Source organism: Artemia franciscana, chromosome 1, assembly GCF_032884065.1.
Source record: "Artemia franciscana chromosome 1, ASM3288406v1, whole genome shotgun sequence".
In the NCBI taxonomy this organism is placed as follows: Eukaryota; Metazoa; Arthropoda; class Branchiopoda; order Anostraca; family Artemiidae; genus Artemia; species Artemia franciscana.
The window spans coordinates 63,902,840-63,927,026 of NC_088863.1; the positions used below are offsets into that span (position 1 = coordinate 63,902,840).

General features: G+C 34.7%; 1 protein-coding gene across 3 annotated transcripts in view; it reads right to left on the reverse strand.

Annotated features, from left to right (window-relative positions):
- The window catches only part of LOC136032792 (ubiquitin carboxyl-terminal hydrolase 8-like), a 135,662-nt gene that overhangs the window by 64,258 nt on the left and 47,217 nt on the right, over positions 1–24,187 (reverse strand). For all 3 annotated transcript variants that reach the window (XM_065713172.1, XM_065713182.1, XM_065713189.1), the window contains 4 exons: positions 22,458–22,638; positions 17,450–17,760; positions 10,456–10,645; positions 6,201–6,372 (listed from right to left, as the gene is read on the reverse strand). In XM_065713172.1, coding sequence (XP_065569244.1) covers positions 6,201–6,372; positions 10,456–10,645; positions 17,450–17,760; positions 22,458–22,638 — 854 coding nt within the window. The remainder of the gene's footprint in view (positions 1–6,200; positions 6,373–10,455; positions 10,646–17,449; positions 17,761–22,457; positions 22,639–24,187) is intronic.

The following is a 24,187-nucleotide window of genomic DNA, read 5'->3' on the forward strand; positions in this document are numbered from 1 at the left end:
TTTTCTGTTTTCTAAACCTATTTTGTGTCCAAAACCTATTTTGAAGACCATCATGAGAGTTAGGATAGATTGTCAAAAAAGCGACCATAATACTTGGAAAGATCCTAAAAAAAATAATCTCGTGTTAGTTCTTTCATTTGTTTAGTATATAATATTAATAATTTTATTTTTGCCCGCTCATACAAAAAAAGAGAAAAGTGAGATAATAAAAAAGAAGAAAAGGAAAAACAAGAACACTCAGGGCCAAAGAACAAAATTAAGTAGTAACTTCTTCCACCCTTACAGTAGACCTTATCGTACCTTATTCCGCCCTTATGGTAGATCAGAAACTTGAGCAATGTTTCAAACACCATTTTTTCTGAACTTGTTTCAGTAGCACTGTTTAATAGCATACGCGTTTCTCTCAGCCATCCGTTCAATTAATCAGCATTCACTCCCAAACACTAGTTCAAAATATTCATTCCGCAACTCAAACAGCTCTTCAAACTCGGATACAAAATGAAATAAGTTTTCATTCACACATCCACACATAGGACAAAACAGGGACCAGTCTACACTTTCCTAAAAATTCTCTCACCTAAATCTAAACTATCCCCTCTTACCAACAACAAATTCTTCAAATCCTCTTTATTCAACCCAAATTTAAAATAAACCTCCTATCCCGATAGCCTTTAGCTAGTAATTCCAATTAATCCGCTGATGATCCGAAGACTTAGATTGAAAAAAATGTAGTTTTGGAATCAGGCCATTAAAAAATCTTGAAATGTTTTACATTTTAATTGTGTTCTTAAACGCAATTCTGATTATTGTCCCTAACATATTTAATTCTCCCTAAAAGAGTCAATTTTATCTTAGCTACGGCGCTCAAAACAATTCTTCTATAAGGTGGCTTTCAAAATAATTTCAATCGTAGTTTACTTTTAATGATCCTTAAAACAAAAAGATAAAGAAAGACAAAAACATCAGGGCTGTAAAAGAAATAAGAAAAAATAGACTATTTATCAAATAAATATCTTAAATTCTGCTCAATGGAGATCCCTTTAACTAAACTTAAGGGGGGGGGCATCTACCCCTAATTCCATGGGTGCATCTATGTAAAATGAGAATTTGAAATAATCCTATATAGCCAATTTTGCCACGTAAGCGTGAGTTCTTCACAAGTATAAAGTTTTGGCGGGTGATATTCGGCGTAATGGGTAATATTTGCCCCTCTCGAAATCAGCTTTTCAAATTATCTACAATGTGTCAGTAATGGTATTCGGAATCAAATTGACACTCGCAAGCAGTGTGGAGACAAGGCGGCAAGTGGATCTCAAACTTGGACTTAAGGAGATGGATGTGTGTATCGAAAGACCTGCTGTTTGACCCCCAAAGGTCGTCAAAACAGCATATCTACAAGATATCGGTAACTGCTTGGGTGATGAACAAGTTTCCCACCTTGTCTTGGAAACGATTTTGAGATGGAGAAAAGTATTAATGAAAATTTTTGTCTCAAATTTACAAAACATTTCTGCATTTTAATTGTTAAGGTAATTTGTAATCTTTGCATAGTAAAGCAGCAAGTTAAGCCAAAATACATCATATATTTCCAGGCTTACAAAAAAATTTCGCATCCGCAATACGTCGGGCATTACTTGTGATATCAAGTTGGAGCATTAAGGGAGTGTTTGCGGGGAGTCATACTGGAACTAAGGCTTGCTGGAGAGGGTAAGGGTGGAACAAAAGGTACTATATATGTGAAGATTTCTTAAATATGGTATCTGCAATCAACGACACGAGAGGGAAGTTAATGTTTTCAGATAGTTTAGTAGAAGGCAGGGGGACAGGTAGGAGGATTTCAAATTTCGTTTTCGGGGAAGGGGCTAAACATGTTTTGTCGTCAGTCAACCTAAATGGTTCACTACCCTAAGCTACTATAGAATCTACTTAGAATCTTAATATTAGGGTAAAATAGCATGGGAATTAAGAAGAAACTATGTTTTACCAGACTATCAAAATAATATAATCTGTGCTATCTTGGGAGCGTTGAGTGAAGATTGAACTTAGGCTTGGGTCAATCAAAAGAGACTAAGTGGATTACTTTCAGGATAGCTCATAATTCTACTACTACTAACAACCCACCGCAGCACCAAGCTGCCTGAGGCCAACACAGCTAAGCACGCTCCTCCTTCATCTCAACATATTAAAAGCCTCCCTCTCTAAACTCTCCCAGGAAGTTTGCAATAGTACAATATCTGCAGGAGCAGCTCAGATCCTTGAGCTGAAACTTTCGGGTGATGTAATAAAAGGAGAGGAGAGAGGCAGGAGGCTAGAAATATTGTATCAGGCGGAACAGCAAATATCGAAGCAAATTTTGCATCGGTTGAAATATGTTCTGTCTCCAGCCATCATTTATTGTTTCTGAACTTGTAAGATTCGGGGTAAATTCAGGGTTAAGTTGCTACGTACACCAAAAGACACCAGCTATTACCAGATTTTCAAAATAGGATATCTGAATTATTTCGGCGATGACTTGGGAGACTCAAGTTAAAAAATCAGGGGAGCTTATACGCTTTTTATACGGGGAGGTGTGTAATTTGCTTAGAATTTTGAGCGCTTTGAGCCCCTGGAGGACCGGAATGTATTCAGGCTACAGTAGCATTGTAAATCAAAGGACGCCATATTTACCAAGGTTATCAAAATCAGGTATTCACAATATTTTAAAAATGGCTTTGAGGATAGAGATTGAAACTTTCGATACATATGAAGAGTCGGATGAACCTCAAGTTTTAACTCAAAGGAGGGGATAAGCATAAATCTAGACACAGCGAATTTCAAGGCTATCAAAATAGCAAATTATTAATATCCAGGGACCGGAATGGCCCCTGGGGGCCATCCGGGGCCCCCAATGACACTGGAAACTAATAATAGGATAAGCATATAATAATAGGATAGGGATATAATAGGATAGGGATAAGCATAAATCTAGACACAGCGAATTTCGAGGCTATCAAAATAGCAAATTATTAATACCCAGGGATTGTTTTGGTTTTCAAACTTTTAGATAGCAAGGGACTGACACTTCAGATTTCGTGTTGGAGAGCTAAATTAAATCGTTTTTTCGAATGTATTTAAATGTTTTTGTACTAGACATCCCACGAGAATTAGAAATCTTTTACGGGTAGCAATTTGAGTCAAAATTGTAACGTGTGGTACGAGATTATTCAAATAGCGTATCTGCAATTTCGATGGAATATTTTAGGGTGTCAGGTTTATAGTGTCAGGAAGTGTAAGGGAAGCCAACTGTATCTGGACTTTTGACTTGGGGGAGGGAACAAAGGAGGAGGCATAAAACAATGTTTCCTCATATCTACCTAGGCATGTTTTTTATTACAAGCTTTTAAGGGACTAAACTCTGTTTATGATTAAGTAGCAAGGTCAATATATATATATATATATATATATATATATATATATATATATATATATATATATATATATATATATGTATATATATATATATATATATATATATATATATCATGAAAAGAGAAATCACCAATGCTACAGCACAAAAAAAAAAAAAAAAAAAAAAAAAAAAAAAAAAAAAAAAAAAAAAAAAAAAAAAAAAAAAAAAAAAAAAAAAAAAAAAAGGAGACAGAAGGAGAAAAGGAAGACTGTTTTCCTAAATTAGTGATTAATATAGACCAGCACTTGAATGAGGCCTTAACCCTACTCATCCATACAATCACATAGGTCAAACAGCATAGCCACACACAATCAACCATAAAGAATAATCCATGGACAGGCAGTCATGTCGTCAATAAGTATAAGTCGTCATTTACCGAACAATAGAAAAAATAATATAGACAAATAATTCAGAGGCAACACCCAACATAAGGGCTCATCAGGAGAATACACTGGCCTATATAGGGTTTCGCCACTCTAAATTCTCTACCCAGCACAGTGTTGTGGCTACCACAGAATATCCATGGCATCCCCGCGTCAGGTATATATATATATATATATATATATATATATATATATATATATATATATATATATATATATATATATATATATATATATATATATATATATATATATATATATATATATATATATGAGGCTTGAATAAAATAAATAAAACTTAATAAAACTTATTATTCGAATAAACCCGAATAAGTTGAAAAAAAAAAGAAAAAATGTGTCTCTTCCTTCATCCAATTTACTTGATATTGTATAATTTCCAAAGATTACATGACATTAGATGCATAAAATTGACCTTATTTCTTGTCACCTCAATCAGCTTTAAAAAGACGTTAAGAATTTTTTTTACTGGCTAGAACTCTATGTAGAAACCAAATTTAAAAGTAATTGGCTGCAAATAGGCTAAAATGGGCGGCGCTATCCTAAAATGTGCCCAAAATTTGGCTGATCTTTTTTAACTTACAGTGCAGGTCGACATTGTCACATACATCCCAAGGATATATATATATATATATATATATATATATATATATATATATATATATATATATATATATATATATATATATATATATATATATATATATATATATATATATATATATATATATATATATATATATATATATATATATATTGCTACGTGACCCATAGTATCTGCAACATCCTAGGGAAGGCTTCGTGGATCAAGCTGAAAATTTCAAGGAGTATTAGGGGGCAAGGAGACCTCAAATTTAAGGTGGGGGAGAGCAGTGAGGAAGGGTCTAAAGTTTTGGTGTCCAATCTGTTTAAAATTGTGGGCACTATGAACCCTAGATGGAATTTTTCCCGTTGAAGTATCTGATCACAATTGAAGAAACGCAGCATGAAATACAAAGGGGTTAAAAATTTCAGATAGTAATTTGACTAGGCAGAAGACATCATAAATTAAGTTTCGGGAAAGGAACAATAGTGTAAAAACATTTTGTTTCCTATTGGTTCACCGTAAAAAGGAGCGATAATTTTCTTAAAAGCTTGAGAAACTAAACCCGAATAAGTTGAAAAAAAAAAGAAAAAAATGTGTCTCTTCCTTCATCCAATTTACTTGATATTGTATAATTTCCAAAGATTACATGACATTAGATGCATAAAATTGACCTTATTTCTTGTCACCTCAATCAGCTTTAAAAAGACGTTAAGAATTTTTTTTACTGGCTAGAACTCTATGTAGAAACCAAATTTAAAAGTAATTGGCTGCAAATAGGCTAAAATGGGCGGCGCTATCCTAAAATGTGCCCAAAATTTGGCTGATCTTTTTTAACTTACAGTGCACGTCGACATTGTCACATACATCCCAAGGAAAACAAAAACCCTTAAAGATTTTTTTTTCTAAAACTGAAATTTTAAAACAGAATTGTTCAAACCTAGCATACCCCCCCCCCCTGGACACGGCCTAGCTTATGGGGCACTAGATAATAACAAGGGATATCAAGGACAATAAAACCATAGGTTAGAGGAAATGAAGACAAAGTTATTTGGAAAAACATTGTCCCATTGATTCGTGACGCCAAAAAGACTTACTGTGGATGCATGTTGGACCGTTCAAAGAAAAACAAAATTGAAAAATAATTAAGAAAGTGAAACGAGTGAAACGAAAGTGAAACGAGTGAAACGAGTGGTAATAAATTACCACTTTACTTCCTGTCCAGAGACCTCATTTGAAGGCCTCTCCTGTTTTGATATTCCTATGAAAGTGTAATGAAGTTACCACTTTTTAAAGTGTGCTGAAGTTACCAAGCGTACTGAAGCGGGACTAATTTAAGGCTTTTTTAAATAAAGAACATATTATTTGCCACAAAAATAAATGAGAAAAGGCATCTCCCCCTTCCACTGAGTGGATGTATTTATCTTCAGGCCAGTCCCGAAACAAAATTTTTAGCAAGCAAATAAAAGGCATAACAAATTTAAATAAATATATTTCGACTTTATTTTGATACTGAAAGTATTTCAATCTAAAATGCAAACAGTAGCATGTATCTTATGAACATATGGAGTTATTGTAAATAGTATAGTGGATTTGGTCCATTGCAATGCTATTCGAATAGACCTCTCTCAGTAAATATTGAAGACTCCAAAAAGAACAATCTGAAATCAACTCAATTGAACAGAAAACTCTCAATTTCCTTAGATGGTGCAGTGAGTATCTATTAACGTGATAACTACATTTGAAGGATAAACACAAATGTATTTACCTGTTTATTACTTTCTTCGTAAAAATGCTTAGGTAATTCTTCATTATAAACATTCTCTTTTTCTTCCAAACTTTTTCTAATTTCTTCTTCAGCAACTCTTTCTTTTTTCATCCTCCACTCCTCCCACTGACCTGGGCTATGAGCTTTGCTTTTCGTCTTAGTCTTACTTGACCTGAAACAGATTTAAACATTTACGACATTATCGATAAGCAAAGAGCTTGACAACTATTATCAAAATAAATATGGTCGACAGGAATTTTATTGACAAACTTTGGATGATACTTCGAAATCAGTCAACGACTATTTTCAATTAGTAAGATTGAATAAAGAGATTATTATTTTTTTTTTATTTATTTCACAGCCTGTATTGAGAAAGGGTAGGGAGACAGAAAAAAAAACACAAGGGAAAAAGAAAATGTATGAAAATGTGAGAATATCGCAACAAAGTAAAAGGTAATAGAGAATAAGATAAAAAAAAAGATAAGTAGAAGATAAACAAACGCGAAAAATCGAAAATGATAAATGCTATTGCTTCGTAATTTCTCAACGTCATCGAATGATATATATTGAGAACGAAGGGCTTAGATTATATACAAAATTAATTCCCTCAGCTTAGGAAAATAAAGAATCTGTATTAAATTAAGAATGCTACAATTAACCTAATCCTTTTTATTTTTAGTGAAATATGAAGATTCTTCATGTGTCCTGTGGCTGCGCAGTGGGTTAGTCCTCAGCTTGGTAAGACGGGAGCCAGAGATTGAACCTGACTAAATCAAAACACTGCAGGGGCGACGCATGGACCTTAGAAGTCAAGAAGCGTAGTTAATCCGATACATACAAGATTCTTGAGATAAAAAAAATGAACAAAATGAAAACAGATAGAATGAAAATAGAAATAGATAGAATGAAATGGAAAAAAATGAAAAATGATAGCTTTGCAAGCGAAGTGCACCAGACAATTTTATCCAGCTTGCATTTTACAATATCAAGAACCTTGAAATCGCATAGTTTAGAATCAAATGAAACTGAAGAAACTAGATTGACAAAATTGACTCCAAGACAGCTATACGTCAAAAAGGATTTTCTTCGTGTAGAGAAAAAAAAACGTACGCGTTTTATGTGAATTCACAGTCATAGGAGGTCGTCACCGAACTTAGAAAACTTTGCAATGGAAAAAAAAATCAGCTTTAAGGATCTTTGTATTCAAGAATATTATGGAAAAATATTGAAAAATAAAAAGTGTTAAATGGTGGTGGAAAGATTGAAACTCAGACTAGCCTGATTAGCTGATAATCGAACAGTCGTTGAAAGTAAAGAAATTTATGATATTTTTGGAGGCTATTTTTCAAAAATGGTTCAATCAATAAGTGATTTCATTAGCAAAATTAAGGAAATTACCCAGCCTTTTAAAGATGAAACAATTTGGGAGTCAATATGAATATTGATTAAACTATTACGAAGGAGCAAAAGCAAAAAAACAGATTTATGATTAAGATTCGCCAGAAGGATCTTGATTTGATAGCAATCAATTTGTGATGGTAAGTTATTTGCCTTGTCTTGTTTATCTGTCAAACTTATCACTGGAAAATAGAAGTTTCTTCTAAAATAAAAATATGCCAAGGGTAAAGTAAGTCATAAAGTAAGTCAAAAACTGAATCCGCAAATAGGAGACCGATTTCGATGTTGCTACATTTTTCAAAATTAAATAGAAAGGTCATGCACAAAAGACTAGGCAATCACCTCAACCAATATAAATTTCTCACAGGATCAAAGTTCAGATTCAAGGAAGACTATTCTACTGTTGACGCTGTTCTACGCAATTTATCTGCACTTCAACGAGGTGAATAAGTACTTTCAATTAATTGCGGTTCTATCACCTCTTTGCATCCAGGCCAAAATATTGCTTAGCACCACCTTCAGGCTAAATTTGAAAAGAATCTTTCTCTTATTCGATTATGACTTTTGCTACTTTATATGGGAAAAGACATGAAAAAAATGAAAATTTCGGCTTTAATTTGCTTATACTCTATACAGCACCCTCTACTTTATCTTCATAAAAATAAGATTTCCAAAATTAAAAAATGATTATACATATCAGATGATTTGATTGAAAATTTTGTACCCCCTGAAATTTCAGCACCCAGGACAAGTAACCCCTCTGCCCCCCCCCCCCCTAAAAACGCCTCTGCTTTCAATGTTCATATATTTTGGCAAAGTCTTTGAATTCACTATTTCACTGAGCAGGATAGTTTTTTTTTAATGTATTAAGTATTACTAAGAAAGTAGTTAGAGTGATTGATTAGATGGATATTGATTAGAGCATCGTCAGTTCAATTTATAAAAGTTTTGATATTTATTTTGGCATTCCACAATGTTCAAAGTCATGGCTTATGCTGTCCTAAGTAAATACCGTGCGCCTTTATATTTTTGGGGTATGATATACTTTATTAGGTGATAACGAAGTGTTTATAGCAACATATTTCTATGTGAATATTTTGATTGGAAAGGCTAAGAAAGCCCTAAATGAATTGGTAAGTTGTCAAAATTTTGATAAACAGGTTTAATATATTAACCATTAATTATTAACCTATATCAATTTTGAATATATTATAAATATATTTTACTATTAATCAATAAACTGATTAAGAGAGTTTAGACACTTTTCAATAGCCAAAACGGAAAACTGGAATTATAAGAGATAGCAGCGTTGATAACGTGATCTAATTAATTTGGGTTCGAATTTTCTCAAAAGCCTAAGCGGAAACCTGGAATTAAAAGAAAAAAAAACAGTATAAGTTTGGCAGCGAACTAATTATGAGCAACAGAGGAGCTCTTCAAACAGGATCACTTGTGGGAATAGCAGAAACTTTTTCCCAATTCCAGATCCACCTTTTAACGCCTCTCAAATTCAGGGATCTTATCCCTGCGCCAGACACCAAATGTGGCAAATTTTGTCGCAGCAACCGCAAGTACAAGCATGGCTCTAAAATCAGCCCAAAATTAGAAGCCCTTTTCGTGGCGTAAATTAAAAAGCTCAGAGATTTTAACTAAGGTGTTTTATTCTTCAACGTAAGGGAAAGGTCTATTTTATACAATTAAACCAAAGAAATAATTGAAAGTAAATACAGCTATTTTCCTGGCTCTCAGCCAGGACAGGTAAAACAATCAAGCCTGCAAAATAATAATAAATGACAAGTGTGTTAAAAATTTATTCTAAATTTTTCAACAAAGGATTGGGCCAGAATTCGGTCTGTATATTTACCAAACTTCTATTCATAGCGGGGTCGAATCCTAGTAATTCCCAAAACTTGCTGGAGTTTGAACAAAATCCAAAGATTCAGAATTTTATTATGTCCGTTAAAAATGAATTAACCTTGATTCAATTATGAGTGTATCTTGTCATGAGTCTATTTACTTTATCTAAATTATGTAGTTAAAAACTAACAAAACATGAAATAGAGCAACTAAAATATTCAGTAAAATAATGTTTTTTTTTTCAAATATAATTGTTAAATATTAATGGTAAATAACAGCTAAATAATAGTAAAATAATAGTATCGAAAAATCCTTATTTATTTGCCTAAATCATTTCTGTTGCTGTTACCTTTTACTAACTCTTTTTTCTTAGTGCAGTAGCATATCACTTTAAAGCCATATATAGACCTATAAATTGGATTATTCAATTATACAATGCACCTTCAAAGTTCAATTGTTACATTGGTCTCCTATTATTTTAGCCAAATCAACAGGGATTCAAAATTCTAACGGCTTAACTTTAGGGGCACGTATCTCTAAATTAACATCACTGTTTTTACTTCAGTGTAAGGCCATACACTCGAAGTTTAATCATGTCAAAACGACTTAGCACAGTTGACCCAAAAGCAAAATCAGCTATGATCAGTTTTTGCGTTATCACCTACAGAAAATCTTCCTATTCTCGGCAGAAAATGAGAAGTGGCGACTTACATACTTTTTCATTCGACTGAAGATGTTGACAAATTCTTGAGGATTAGAGTTTTTAACAGCCCAAACAAGCCCTTCTACATATATCAAGGGGGTTTCAGAATTGTTTCCTATTGGCGGGGAAATAACAGTAAGATATTTTATTAGACCCAACTAAATATTTTGCGATTTTTACCTTAGTTTTTTTTTTCTTTTTTTGATGGGAGATGTTGAGGTTAGGAAACCTGGAAAGGGTGGTAAATCTCCACCCTCCTTGAGTGCAGACAGAACTGACGGTATTTGATAGCTTTACCTATTCAAAGATGCTTCCCCATCTTCAAGAAAGTTCTGGTTCTCAAGAAGAACATCTTTTATGCCGACAGCTGGTTTTTTGGATCGATCAAACTCTGGTAAGTTGGTAAGCAATCCTTTTGACCTGATATTCTCAATTTCTTCCTCTTTGGGCTTCCCTGGACTTACTGTTATTTCAAAATCTATTTCAGCTGAAAAAATAATATTAACTTCTATCAAATCAAAACTTGAAGAAAAAAATACAAATATAAATATCAGCCAATGCGTGAGTATATACAGTAATTTTCCACCTACCACAAGGAAGATTGATAAAAATAACATTCAATAAAAAGATTACGTAGAAAAGCTTAAAGTGCACTAAAATTGGATACACTACTTCACTAATGCTGTTTAATTTATTCAAAATTTGGGCCAAAAAGCTTTAAATTCAAGTGAGTACCAATCCGCCTAATCGATATAACACGCCAAAAAACAGTCTATTAAACATTATTTTATCTTAATTCCCTAACCAGCAAGAAGAATTCAACATAGGGATAGTACATGTAGAGCTTCAGCATAAAGATTTTTTTTTTCACAATAAATCACAACAAAGATCACACTGCTTTTCAGCATAATTTTGACTTTGCTAACTTTGACTTCAATCCAATCTGCTTTATAACAAATATTGATGAAAAGTTGAAAATTATACTCGATTCTGTAGCAAATGTATCATGAATTTTTTCCAGTTAAAGAACGCACGATATATGAGACCAATAAGCCGTGGTAGGATACTAATATAAAAAAAAATGATCAAAGAACGATGTAAACTCCATGCTGCAGGAGACACACTGAATGCGAACATGATGATAAACAGTCGTTTCAGTCCTCCGAGCTTCCCGAAAAAGACATGTACGAGAAAAAAAATAGCATAACTCCTCAAGTCAGATTCTCACAAGTGGCATGACGCAGTAAAAAAGTGTGGAAAAGAAAGGAAACGAATTACGAATTAATAACCCCGATGGTAGACTTATAAAAGCCTTGGAAATCAACGAATTCTTTACTCGGATTTGTACTACCCATCCAACCATAAGTGACGAACAAATGTGTGACATCATTAACAACAGTAGCACAGATGAAATCGTTGAAGTGTCAGAAATGGCAGTTCACTATGCAATCGGACGTCTACGTAACAACTGTGCCTCATACCCAGGTGAACTACCCGTGAAATTACTGAAAGAGTACTCACCTTTCTTAGCCAAGCCTATCGCATCAGTGATAAACCAATATTTCTTAGAACAATCATTTCCGAAGATGTGAAAAGATGCATATGTCCGTGTCATACCGAAAGTCAAGACACCCCAGTCCTCTGACCAACTGAGACCAATATCGATAACTCCTAACTTAGCAAAAGTAGCTGAAGGTTTTATCTCCCATTCTTTGTTGTAACAAATTGCTCCTGTGATCGATCCGTACCAATATGGTTGTATACGAGGCAGTAGCACGGCAATATATCTAGTGCGAATGTATCACTTAACCGTCAAGTGGTGGCACACTTTTATAGTACTGTCGACTTATTTTTGGCGGACTACCGAAAAGAATTCGACCTTATCAAACACATGACCACATTAACGAATCTGAAACAAAAGGGAGCTAAAAACAAATACTACTATTAGTGAGAGAATTTTTACAGGGGATGCGGCAATCAGTTTACCCTTTGTTTGCAGATGATACCTGCTCTGAGTGGTCAGAACTAACCTGCGGCTGCCCTTTAGGAACTAAATTAGCCGCTCTTTAATTTCTTGCCATCATCAATCCCATCTTTGCAGAATTAGAAGAGCGTTGGAAGTTTGTTAATGACTTGTCTGCACTCTTCAAATACATAGTCAGAAATACAGTAGCAAAGTAGCAGTCTGACCCGACTTTCTTCCCAGACTTCATCAGCCAGTGTAAGTCGAATAGTCTACAAGTGAATGAATATAAATCAAAGTTTTACTAATTAATCCACACAAGCGAGATATCATAATCTCAGATCTTTTATTTCCTCTGCAACAATCCTAGACTAACATTTACATGTAACTGCTCGTTTAAGCTGTATGCAGACAATATTGTGCGCAAAGGTCAGAACTCAATCCAGAGTTGAACAAGTATGAGCAGGTTAGGCTTCTCTGATCTTCAGCTCCTGCTGGCGTATACAACCTACATCAGGCCTATCCTATAATATTGCTGTTCCGTTTGGGGTCTCCAGACTCAGAACACAGCTTACATGGCAGCTGTATTAGAAGTTATTCAAAATCGCGCTACTAAGATAATACTCGGACCAATTTTCAACAACTATGAAAGTGCCCTTGAGCTCTTCAATTTGTCCCACTTTATTCGATCGAAGGCATGAGCTAATAAGGCAATTTGGGAAATCATTATTAACAATCGAGAAGCACCGATCCATACTTCCTCCATCCGCATCAATCAGCAGACATACTAAGCATAACAACAAATTGAAACCAGTCAAGTAGCGCGCGAATAGATTTGGAAACTCCTTTGTACCATATTTCCTAGGCGCATTTAACAAGTGAATTAAAAGTTGTGCCATATTTCGTAAATGTAGCTTTTAAATGTTGCTTGTTATTCCTTTAGTGAATACTCCCCCGAGGTTATAATTAAAGAAGCATTATTATTTCAGTTTCAAATCCACTCCCTCTCAAACAACTAGTTTAATGCCTCAACCATTACGAGTAAAGGAGGTATTTTCGAAAAGTATTGCACGGCTAGTGTTTTCATAAAATATTGCTGCTAGCGTACAGCAGTGACAAGCATTATGAACACTATTAGAATTTATAAGCATTCAAATAGGATAAGTCCATTTATTAGACAGTGGAAATTGATACAAAAGTTGGGATATTTCAACCACTCTGTACCTTCTGTATGCGTTTTCACTATCTAAAATGGACTTAGCCCCATTTGAACGTTTACTTGCTCGTCACAGAAAAGCAGTGTGGTCTTGAAAAAAAACTTAAAGCCTTAGTTATATTATCCTTGTGATGTTGCTGGCGTTTTCCAAATTTTGGTGAGTTCTACTCACATAAGAATTACCGCAGTCACATGGTATTAATTACACCTCTTTTTGAGGAGTAACTGGGGTCTTATCTTTACCAGAGTTCAGGAAATTCATGATTTTTGAATTAATAAAAACTAAATACATATTACTTTGTTTACAAACTTATGTTTAAATTTTTCAGTAATTTTTGGTATGCATGGAAGACAGATTATATTCGAAGGTTTATTAGGAACTTTACATGATAAAAGATCTTTGACTTTAAGCGAATGTCTTTTTAGTCTAAGGATAATTGCATTATCAATAAACAGGATAGGATAACCGTTTCCAAAAAGCATATCTCTCACAGAGTTTAATTCGGATGTAAGATAAAAGTTCAAGCAAATGTTAAGGACACTGTCCACGAGAGAAGTTACGACACCTCTTTTAACGTGTGGAGGTCGATTAGATTTAAAATGAAGATATTTGCTGTTGCTTTTGGGTTTTCTGTAAATAGTAAAATTTACTTTATCATTGTCACAAACTATTATATACTATTTCTTTTTCACATCTATGACAGCATTTAATAGTTGTATTATTCCATATTTCTCTTACTTGTTCTTGTGTATAGCCATGATATCTCTGTCTATTTTCACATTTATTTGCTATTTCTGTACATACTTCTATTATGGTTATTATGGTCTATTATGGTAGTTACAAAATGCCTGCTAGCATCTTCACCAAAGTATTCGTAATATCTATTTTGTGTTGTATGAAAAGAATAATATACTAGGAATTCATACACAAATGGCTTTTGCTCTGCTACTTCAATTGTCTTTATACCTTTCTTTTGATTAAACTCTTCATTATACGATTCAAAATCAGCTATAATACAGTAAGGGACTTTCATTTGTTTAGCTATATATTTAAGTTCAATTTTAGATCTTGTTTTTGGCATATTGATGTCAGTATCTTCACAGTTATCCATTTTAGAATGTTTTTCAAACTTTTACTCTTCTGTGAAATGTCTTCCACAGTAAATGCAAAGATAAATTTTCAATGTATGTTTAGAAATTTGAGTTCTCAATAATCTACTTAAATCTTTAATTAAAACATAGCGATTATCAAAATGGATAGCAGTTTTTCCATTGATCTTAGTTTTAGGAATATGAGCCCTGACCACTTTATTTTCCCATTTTTCAAATAAAAATTTTAAATATTATATTTGTTTTCAAATATATAAATATCTTGGATATCCATTGGAAAATTAGTAATCATTGGAAAACATTAAAGTGGAATTCATTTTCATCGGGTTTATATTTTGATAGTCTATTAATATGTCTGTCATTTGCTGAGTGAATAAAAGTGAGTAATGACCAAAGAAAGGATTTACTATCAGTATATCATTGTAATCTTGTCATTCGATAACCAATTTCGTTGACTCTAAGCTTGATCTGGGAGTATTCCCTATGACTAATGTGTCTATATTCCTGTGATTACTTTGATAGATAGCTTTGTTAATGTCCCTATTTTTATTAAAAATCCAGGAACAGCTATGATAATGCATAGGTTCGAGTTCTTCATTTCCTTCTGAGAATAAAATGTTAAGCGTGTTGTAAATTGAACTCTATAACTATCTCTATCATTCATTCTATTTTCTTAATCTCTAACAACAGACAAAAAGTGGTCCAAAATCATCCCGATTTGCATTTATTGAAATATTAAGTGTAAGGGAATTTTCTCTAATACATTGAATACTTGGATTATAATCGTGTTCTTCTTGTTTAAATATATGCTCTGGGACATTAAAATCTCCTAGCAAAAACATCATATTTCTACCTGGTACCCTGTCTATTTGCTCTTGTAACTGTAAGTAAAATTCATCTGAGTCACTAGTATCTCCGTGAGTTTGTTCAACAGGGTATCAATTATACTACTATAATTGATACCTTGAACTTTTAAGTCATAAAATGAGCAATTAGTATCCTATTATTAATGCCTTCCCAGCCTAAACAAGACTAAGCAGCTTCCTTATTCATCATGAGCCCTACTCCCTGTCTATGTACCACATCCTTCCTGCCTGAGTAAACAAATTTTATGTCACCTAATTTCATGCATCTTACCCTGGGATATGAGTATCTGAAACACCTAATAAATCCAGTTCAAACCGTCTGAATTCGTCAGTCAAAATGTCGATACGATAGTCATTTTTTTAAAGTCGTAACATTCCAAGTTTCAATTTTCATGTTCTTTAAATCTTTGAAATTATTTCACCCTCAGGAAAAGCAATGATCCCGAATACCAGGGCAGGACGGGGACCAACATATCTTCTCAAGTCCACACCGAAGCGCTTAAGCCGGCTTTGAACCGGACAGCAAGAAGTCCCTGGGACATCCAGTAAGTCGGAGGCTTTGTGCAATCCTAGGCCCATCTTGGTCATATCATGGTTTTCAGCACTTGGCAATGCTCTTCTATCAACAAGAGTTGAAATCCAGTACAAATAGTCCCAAGCCTATTACCTCCAACTCATTATATATTCATGCCTACAAATATTATGCTAATACGGGGAGGCAGCCCATAGTAGATAAATTAGCTAGGAAGAGGTTTTTCAGCCCGAAAACGTAAATCAAAACAAACCAAGCCCAGAAAAATATCCGATAATCATAATCCCGTGCGAGTGCTGTGTTGTTTACTGGGCTATAATTTCCTCAAGGGTCACCACTCCTCAAGTGGGAAAAGTTGACAGCAAGTTTCCCTGTCTTGCAGGTATCCCAAAAGGGTCGAGACAGTCCTTTACAGAGGCCGTTGTCCACAGATCTGGATCTTACGCCCTGTTGCAGTTGCCCTCCTATAGAGGATCCTCCCACGATGGTGTTCTGCATCACCATGCAATTTAACCCATTGTTAAATTGTTAAATAGTCAAAGCCCAGTACGTCAAGCGTAACTGAAACCGTAGAGGTAAGTGGAGGTAAGCCTGTTACGTCTTCTAAACTAGTAAAATCCTGAAATATTAGGATTCTTGTTACACCTGTTTTTGAAGGTGTTTTGATATATCCTCGCCCCTACAATCATGACAAGAAATATCTTGATATTAACAGAGTCAGAGCTCAGTGCCTCAAGCGTACCTGAAACCGTAGAGGTAAGTGGAGGTAAGCCTGTAACGTCTTCTACACTAGTACAATCCCAAAATATTAGGATTCTTGTTACACCTGTTTTTGTAGGTGTTTTGATAAATTCTCGCTCGTCCAATCATGACAAGCGATATTAGTTGCAAATTTTTTTTGCACATGAAGCGATAAACACTATATGAGAACAATTCCATCTTGATACTAGTGATACGGGACACTAATTCAGTTTTTTCCCATAGACAACAAGCCTTTTTGCTTTACGTTTAAGCTGAACTACAGTCTAACTATTAAAATTAAGGTTCGTACTATAAGTTCGTCAGATTTCAAGTTTTTCTTGAACAAGACCACAAGAGGAAGAATATTAGGATATAAAACAATGAGCATACACAAATGATTAAGCACCAATATATTTAATATATTAATCATGTTAATATATTAAATACAGTAATACCACTGGGAAAATTATCATTATGAGGGAAAAGAGTCATTCTTGTCATGAGTCGGAATCGTTTGCCACTACCATGCTCAAGCTCCACAAACAGGATAGTAACCCCCCCCCCTTCCACGTGTAATCAACCAGAGCCAGCCCTTGCAGTGCTAAATATATTAAAAAATATATTAATATATTTAAAAAAGGCACTAGAATAAAAATATTTAAAGTAAAAAGGTTTGATGCTAGAAAAAGGTTAGATTTTTATTTAATCATTTAATATATTTAGTAAATCTAATATATTGTAAATATTAATAAACTAATATTAATAACATGATTATATTGATTAACAATTTGATAATAGATTAATACATTTAATTATATATTAATTAAGTACAAAACAATAAGTACTAAAAACAAATTACTCACCAACCATTTTAGAAAAAGAGGCAATTTCTGTTCTACTCTTTTCAGGCTTCTTGGTCTTGGAATTTGTTGACAGCAAAGGGTACTTAATTAGCCAGTCCTCATATCCTCTATCGAGAACAAGAAGTTCAGTCTTGGTATTGAAGTCCCTGTCCCATTTAAGAAATAATGTTAGAAGATTCTGGATCGTCGACGAAGGACCAGTGGCACGGCTATCCCAGTCGTACAAAATTATTTTGTCAACTCTGGTTCTTCTGTCCCAAATCTGCTTAGTGGTCTCAGGCAGGTATCTTTTTATAACACTTGGTGTTGTTCTAAAATTAAAAATTTATGATGTTTTTCTTCAGAAGTTATCTCTTCAAGCTTTTAGCCCCACTGAACAGAAGCAGAAAGTTCAATCGGAGGCGGTTTTAGAGGGGAGACATGGAGCACTTGCCCTAGGCGCGGAAATTTTAGGGGCGCAAAATTTCAAATAAATAATCTAATGGTTATAATGATTTTAACCATTTTATTTTATTTTTGTTTTTTAATTTACTAAAATGTAGTAGTGTTATAAAATGAAAATTTTGTAAAATTTCGGTCTGAAGTTTTTGGGAGAGGGGGAGGAGGTTAATCAAGGTTTTGTCCTTGAACCGCCACTGATCAGAGGGGCAATAATCAAAATTCAGCAAAACTTCTTAATCGGAGTAAACACACTAGTTTCGACTTACTAATGTGCAGTGTCTCCCATTTACAATTTTTTAGCCCCCCATACGAAACAGATGGCCATAGAAACTTAAAAAAGGGGATTCATTAAAGGGATGCGCGAAGGAAGCATCTCATTCGGGGGAAAGAAAATTAAATTTTAAAAATATTTGATAATTCGAACTAAAGAGTTTAGGACTTCGGGGGATCCCGACGGCTAATCCCATTCCCTCCTCCACTGCATGTCTGTTTCATTTGACAGGAAACGGAATTGTAACATCCTTTTTTAAGGGTCTATAGTGACTGGCTGGCAAGCATTTCGCATTCCAAGCCTTTCTTTTCCAAATACCTACAAGACAAAATTTCGAGATAATTATATTTTTCAAAAAAGTTGAAAGGTCCAAATTGTTCACCATTGGGGATAGCATAATCAACACAGCTCCAGGAATAACAGTCCTAAGTTAAGCAAACCCGTTATTGACATACTGGTTTTACAACAACAAAAAATAGTTGATTTTAGCTGTCAAATTGGCTAGAAACTTTCAAGCATTTAGAAACCGTTACATCGGCCAACGGGACCTTTATTCTTTTCAAGAGGGGAAAATTGCTAGATTGCAACCAGGTTGTCCTATATTGCTCTACCCAAAACTGGGACCAGAAAGGAGCTTGCAAATTTTGTTATTCTAAACAAGTTGAAACTTATCCTCATAGGTCCTGGACCAAGGGGGTCATAACAGGTAAAATAAATTAGTTTTAGGGTCACAGATCCCAAAAAACGGGAACCAGAAAATTATATTTTTTTTTTCTTGATGGAATTAAAACTTAGATCCTTCGGTCTATCCTAGAAGGATATTGTGTCTCAAAAATCTTATTTTAAATCCCGACCGGATCCAGCATCATTGGGGGGGGGGCAGTTGGGGGGGGGGGCAGAAATCTCGGAAAATACTGAAAGCGGGGAGATCAGGATGAAACTGGATGGGAAGAATAAAAACAAGTGCAAGATACGTGACTGACATAACCGGACCGGATCCACTCTCTTTGGTGGAGTTGGGGGGGGGGGATAATTCGGAAAAGTCTGAAAAAATGAGGTATTTGTAGCTTACGAACGGGTGATCGGATCATAATGAAATTTGATACTTAGAAGCATATTGTGCCTTAGAGTTCTTATTTAAAATTTCGACCAGATCCTGTGACATTGGGGGGAGTTGGAGGGGGAAACCGGAATTCCTGGAAAACGTGAAAATTGGGGTATCTTTACCTTACGAATAGGTGATCGGATCTTAATGAAACTTGATATATAGAAGGATCGTATGTCTCAGATGCTCCTCGAATCGGATCCGGAGACATAGGGGTTGGAGGGGGGAAACAGAAATCTTGGAAAACGCTTAAAGTGGAGAGATCGGGATGAAACTTGATGGAAAGAGTAAGCAGAAGTTCTAGGTACGTGATTGGCATAATTGGAATGGATCTGATCTCTTTGGAGGAGCTGCGGGGTGTTAATTTGGAAAAATTAGAAAAATTGACGTATTTTTAAGTAAAGAACGGGTGACCGGATCTTAATGAAATTTGATATTTAGAAGGAACTCATGTCTCAGAGCTCTTATTTCAAATCCCGACTAGATCTGTTGACACTGGGGGGAGTTGATTCAAAGATTCAAAGATTTCTAATCAAATCACTTCGGACATTATATGCAAGACGATCAGCAATATAAAGGTCAAGGCCACCTCTCGCCATCTGTTTCCTATTCAGCCTCTTCATCCTATATTCTGGAATATCTAAAAGAATATCCTTTTTGAATCTAGGAAAGTTTCACATAATCCTATAACATCAGGAGTTCCACCACTAACGATCAGTTTTGAGCTCATCAAAAGACGAGCAAAGTCCATGAATGTTAAGATGAAGAATAGAGAAAATATCATCACGTTTAGAGGAGGCAGAACCACTTAATTGCGAAACATACTTACTTCTATTAGCCGAATTAGAATCATTATTCTTCTGCTTTCTACTTCCAATTGAATTATTAATTATATTTTCAATATCTAAAGGATTATTTTGTAATTCAATTAAACATTCCCCCAAAGAGTTGATACCAACCTGGTGACCAATAGAAATCGTTGAATTACTCATGGTGGATGGCAGTTCCACTCCGTGACCAAACCCACCAGACCAAAGGTATAAGGAAAAAAAGTAAAAAATAATATAATCGAGGTAAGGATAAATAAGAAAAAGCAGGGAAAAAGAAGGAAAAAGAAACAAGGAAAAAGCAAGAAATAAGCAAATAATCAGCACTGGTTATTTAACCACGAAAGAACCATTTATATGCCAAGATAGGAAATGTATCACAGGAGTCATTGGCTCACGGTTTTACGGTTCTTAGGGCAGTTATTGCTGTAGCACGTATGGCCTGGAGCTTTAAAACTAATACAAAAAGGACTGTTCTTACACGGAGATTCAGGTTGTGACTTATGGTCACTAGCTCCGTATTTTGAGCACAGGGTAGTGTTTGTGAAGTTTGCTGCAAGGTAGCCAGTCATATGGCAGTTAAAGTATCGACGAGGCAAAAACACAAACTCCTGGGTGGAAAGTCACTCATAGCCGATTTTCACTGATTCTTGAAGGAACCAATCTAAGTCTTTTCTTGATTTGAAATACACTTTGAATGTGCGTGACGCACCACACTTAGCTGTTTTGATACATTTTGGGATTAATTCCTTCAGTGACGAGTCGACTAGTTCGTCCGGTACTTGTTTAACAACAGCAACAAAAGCAGGATCTTTAAGAGTAACATTTAGAGTGGGGTCAGAACGCTTTGCCTTTTAAACAATTAGACTAGTGGTTCTTTAGATGAGACGACAAGTTTCCATTCATTCTTGCCACGGCGTAGCTCATATACATCGCTGCCAGGGCTAGGACAAAGACTGTCTATAAATGCTTGGCACTCAGCTGGGCCTTTTAGCTCTTTTGGAGGGTTTTTTAGTATTACAATATACGAGGGTTTGGGCATCGAGTCATGACTTTGGGGCAAGACCAGTGACTGGTCAGAGAGGCTACCTGAAGGGTGAGACATGTTTGCCAGAACGCTGTCCAATTTACGCGATAACTCATTGACCTTGGATACAAGTGTAGCATTTACGGCCTCTCCTATAATTGGGACTTCAAATTTTGGGGTTTTTAGGTTTTGCTTGGCAGCAGCAACTAAAGTTTTACACATGTTAAGAATATTATCTTCTTCTTTAGAGTGAGTCACCATTCGGATTGTAACACTTATTTCGGCACAAAGAACTTTCTTTGCTTGGATGATAGTATCGCGATCAAAATAAGCGACAGCTGCCTTTTGGATTAAGTCTTGCCCAACTCCATCAGTTAGAGATCGGCTTAAAAAGTTCGAAACAGGATTCAAAATTAATCTGTCTTCTATTTCACACTGATCAAATCCTTTCTAAAATTAACCTGCCTCACTCCTTCACTCCTCCTTCCCTCTCTTTTCTTTTTCTCTCCTTTCCTTCTATTCCCTCTCTCCTTAAATTCAATTTAAGTCCATAGAATATCAAATATGTGAAATCAATACATGTTGACACCTTGATAAACCGTCACACAAGTTTTAATTAAAACTTGTATTTTGCCAAATACTGCGAGATCTAGAAAGTGCGATTAAAATCCATACCTCAGACTATCAGGTATGTGAAAATTAAAAATAAGCCGATTAGTTTAGATACTGACACCATGAAAGCTAGTTCAGTACTGAACCCCAAATATACATTTGAGAGATCTCCTTCATTCAGGAGTGCATTTTCATTGTATCAAAAACACACATTTTTATTATGTGAAGTTGCGTGAAATTTGACATCTGAACAAAGACATAGCTAAGAGTCATTTGAGTGTGTCATCACTAACATCTTGAAACAAAAAATTTCATACTATTAACCGATTTAGTTTTAGCCTTAAGAATCTTTTTTTTTTACCGAAATAACACCTCTTTTTTGGTACCAATATACTAAGACTTTTATTCTAAAACTAGGTGCTGCCTTTGCTATTATGGCGGGATTTGTGCTTCAAGATTGAAAACCCCCCTAAACTAACACTTTTTATCAATGAACAAAAAGATCTTGGCACACACCCTCGGGATAGGGGAAGATGTTTCTAATTGTGGCACCCCTGCCACGAAATCTTGGATAGTACCTCTGATGTCTGATTTGGTACCAAATTAATACAAAATAAATGCCTGGTATTTAAAACCGAATAGTTGGTTTTAGCCTAAGAAATGTTAACTGATTTAGCCTATAATATCAACCAGGAGCTATTATAAATTGGGAAACATTATTTTACCCTGGTTTTATAAACTCTTCTGGTATACTGAAACAGTTGAGGTGCTTGATATGTGATTCTTGGAAGTGTGATGCGCCTCGTAAATCGAAAATTAAAAATTCAGTTGACTTCTCCCTTGTTAACGTATACAGAGCACTCGAGGTGATCGAATTTCTTGATTCTGTTCCATTTTCAGTTGTTCCTAAAAAGGAGCATTATTAAACACTTAGTCCTATATGAGCTTTCAAGCATACTTAACTTTAATATTTCGCTTTCTTCAGCGTCCCAAACACAATTCTTTCAGTCTTATCTCTTTTCAGATTTGCTTCTTTTATTGGTATGGTAATTTATATTTCTCGGATGAAGCATCCAACACGTAACTTTCAATATTTCGCATCTGACTATATCCCAAAAATAATTCTTACAGTATTTCAGCCGTTTTTCTTTTCAAATTGGTTTCTCTTTTCTTTTTTTTTGGTAATCTACACATCTCGGATGCTACATTTCAACGCGTAATCGTATGTTCTAAAAAATAGCGACTAAACTATACTAATAGGACTAATTTTTCAAAATTCTAAAAATTCAAAATTCAAAAATACACGACTAAATTCTTCCAAATAGCGCCATTAAAGTAACTAAAAATAACCTCAACGTCAGTTCTCCAAAGTGATTTTATCTTCTATATTTGTCTTTCTATATGGCTGAAGCAATCCTAGCGAGAATACAGAAGACACTCATGAATAAACATGTATCTTAGTCCACCGTTTTATTCTGATATTTTTTCGCTATATTTTGACATATCTGTTTGTTTATTTAAGCAACAAAATCATCTAAAATTTTATGTAAGATTAGCAAAAAACGAAAATTCAAATTTTTGGCGCATAAAATCAATATAAAACAATTTTCTCCCAAAATCTACTATCTTCTTTGGTCCTATTGTGCCCACTATTTTGCCTAAAAGTTTAAGTCTCATAAACCAAAACAATCGTTCGGTCCGATTTGGGATTTCAAAATCATTATAACCCACCTTTAGTTCATATTGTTTATCTCCTAGGTTTATTTGAACTCGTAAACATATCCAATAAGTTGCTAGCCAATGAGGAATTATTTTAATCAACGAATCAATTTAACAATCTTGGGGGGGAGAGAAATCAGTGATGCTTCTCTTTTCTTACTTATAAACAATGTATTTAAATATATGTGACCAATGTATTTAAATGTCAGAAAACGCTTTTTTTAGAGGCTGTGATGGTTTCAACCACGTAGAAGACCAAAAGTCCTGCAGACTTTCAGTTCATTTGAGCAATAACTAGACCTACGTTGCCTGAGCAACGTGAAGTGTTGCGGCAACCTTTCTCCGGCTTCGCCGAATAAAGTGTTGCGAAAGCAACACTTTGGTTTTGTTTCTTTGCTATCGGTTAAACGCTGAAGTTGTCAGCCTATCGAAGCTTTTAAAACGTTATGTTCAAAGAAGAACGCGATCAGTAATCACACGATCAAAGGCTATTCCTCAGCGTTGAAAAAACAACAATAACAAAAGAATATCGAAAGAAGGCACTAAATTGACTTTGTAGCCGGTTGAACTTTATCCTTTTCAATCGTAGACATCGTGACGGAGGAAAACTTGGAACAATATCTCATATAATCTAGTTGGTATTGTAAAGCTATACGTAACTTTTCTGGATTAAAATACAACAGGTGACACTAATTGTTACGAAACTGCCTCATTGTTTTACATTATCGTTTGTACA